We start from the raw sequence: 2539 nt of genomic DNA, 5'->3' as shown, positions 1-2539 counted from the left end.
GAGCAGAGAACCACGGGAAGCAGGCCCAAGCCAACAGTAGGACATCCCCTGAGAGCTACCAAATTGGAGAGGGTGTAGGTCGGGCTGAGGGACAACCCACCCCCCCGCACAAATTTCATGCACTGGGCCTCTAGTTAGACTATAAGCTCTTGGGCACGGATTCATAACTTATTCAGCTTTCTCTGACAGAACACCACACACATAGTAGGTGCTCTGTACCATTGTATATTTCATTTGCTGTATAGTTTTCTTACTCTTAGGTAATCTATTTGCTATATTTATATATTTGAACTAAATATTTCTTCCAGATATCATTATAACCACATGCCTAGACCAGGTGGACTTCAATTAACAAATGAGTTAAGATTCTGATGCCCAAAGACAAACCAAATAAGAACACTCCTATAAAATGCTCAATGAGGTTCAGTCTCTACCCAGACTCCGCCATGTTGGGTCTTGTGGGTCGTGTGGCCGCAGTCTCGGCCTCCGGGGCCTTGCGAAGACTCAGCCTCTCAGCGCCGTTACCCCAAGCCCAGCTCTTACTGCGGGCCACCCCAGCAGTGCTTCAGCCTGCCAGAGACTATGCTGCCCAAAAGTCTCCGGCGCCTAAGCCAGGGCGGATCGTGGCCATCATCGGTGCGGTGGTGGACATCCAGTTCTACAAGGGACTGCTGCCCATCCTAAATGCCCTGGAAGTGCAAGGCAGGGAGGCCAGGCTGGTGTTGGAGGTGACCCAGCATCTGGGTGAGAGCACTGTAAGGACCATTGCCATGGAAGGTACAGAAGGCTTGGTTAGAGGCCAGAAAGTCCTGGATTCTGGTGCACCAATCAGAATTCCCGTTGGTCCTTAGACCTTGGGCAGAATTATGAATGTCATTGGAGAACCTATTGATGAGAGAGGCCCCATCAAAACCAAACAATTTGCTGCTATTCATGCTGAGGCTTCTGAGTTCATTGAGATGAGTGTTGAGCAGGAAATTTTGGTTACTGGTATCAAGGTTGTGGATCTCCTGGCTCCCTATGCCAAGGGTGGCAAAATTGGGTTCTTTGGTGGTGGAGGAGTTGGCAAGACTGTACTGATCATGGAGTTAATCAACAACGTTGCCAAAGCCCATGGTGGTTATTCTGTGTTTGCTGGTGTTGGTGAGAGAACACGAGAGGGCAATGACTTATACCACGAAATGATTGAGTCTGGTGTTATCAACTTAAAAGATGCTACCTCCAAGGTAGCACTGGTGTATGGTCAAATGAATGAACCACCTGGTGCTCGTGCCCGGGTAGCTCTGACTGGACTAACTGTGGCTGAATACTTCAGAGACCAAGAAGGTCAAGATGTACTGCTGTTTATCGATAACATCTTTACTTCACCCAGGCTGACTCAGAGGTGTCTGCCGTATTGGGCAGAATCCCTTCTGCTGTGGGCTACCAGCCTACCCTGGCTACTGATATGGGTACCATGCAGGAAAGAATCACCACTACCAAGAAGGGATCTATCACTTCTGTACAGGCTATCTATGTGCCTGCAGATGACTTGACTGCCCCTGCCCCTGCCACTGCCTTTGCCCATTTGGATGCTACCACAGTGTTGTCCCGTGCTATTGCTGAACTGGGCATCTATCCAGCTGTGGATCCTCTAGACTCCACCTCTCACATCATGGATCCCAACATTGTTGGCAATGAGCATTATGATGTTGCCCGTGGGGTGCAAAAGATCCTACAGGACTACAAATCCCTCCAGGATATCATTGCCATTCTGGGTATGGATGAACTTTCTGAGGAAGACAAGTTGACTGTCTTCCGTGCACAGAAAATACAGCGTTTCTTGTCTCAGCCATTCCAGGTTGCTGAGGTCTTTACAGGTCATATGGGGAAGTTGGTACCCCTGAAGGAGACCATCAAAGGATTCCAACAGATTTTGGCAGGTGAATATGATCATCTCCCAGAACAGGCCTTCTCTATGGTGGGACCCATTGAAGAAGCTGTGGCAAAAGCTGCTAAGCTGGCCGAAGAGCATTCTTGAGAGGACCCCAGCACTCTTCCTCCAAGCTGTCTCTCTCCTTGACCCTAATCCCAAAAGTTCAGTTTTCTCTGTTAAGGCACATGAGAGCCTTGATTGAAGACATTGTGTTCTGCCTGAAGAGTAAGGTTTCCAATAAAATGTCCATCTCTCAAAAAAAAAAATGCTCAATGAAACATTCCTGATACCCATTAGAGTGACTTATACAAGTATAATAGTACAACTAATCATATCATATTCCCAAGTTCTTGAGTCTGCGATCTGAAAAGCAGCACATCACAGTTAATGGGAGGCAGTAAATGTAAAGTTAGGTTCTAATTCCATCATGTCTCAGTTCCAGGCCTTCCGACAAATAACAACTTGCCCTTCTTCCAGGGTTCTCATTTATGAAATCAAAGATAATTAATGTCTATTTTATGTATACAATAAAATAATATTTTAAGTATGTAGCACATTATCTCTCACAAGCTGAGCAATTAATCACTCACAGTTTTGATTATTAGTAGTGGTATTATTACTGCT

General features: G+C 46.4%; 1 protein-coding gene across 1 annotated transcript; it reads left to right on the top strand.

Annotated features, from left to right (window-relative positions):
• The first annotated feature begins 434 nt into the window (after positions 1 to 434).
• Positions 435 to 2181, top strand: LOC132213196 (ATP synthase subunit beta, mitochondrial-like). Its single transcript, XM_059659391.1, is given in 2 exon segments — positions 435 to 1359; positions 1362 to 2181. Coding segments are annotated over 2 exon segments (1572 nt in total). The 5' UTR covers positions 435 to 446; the 3' UTR covers positions 2021 to 2181.
• The last annotated feature ends 358 nt before the right edge of the window (positions 2182 to 2539 follow it).

The sequence above is a fragment of the Myotis daubentonii genome, chromosome 1, assembly GCF_963259705.1.
Source record: "Myotis daubentonii chromosome 1, mMyoDau2.1, whole genome shotgun sequence".
In the NCBI taxonomy this organism is placed as follows: Eukaryota; Metazoa; Chordata; class Mammalia; order Chiroptera; family Vespertilionidae; genus Myotis; species Myotis daubentonii.
Note: the sequence above shows the minus strand (reverse complement) of the source record. Positions and strands in the feature narration are given on the sequence as shown.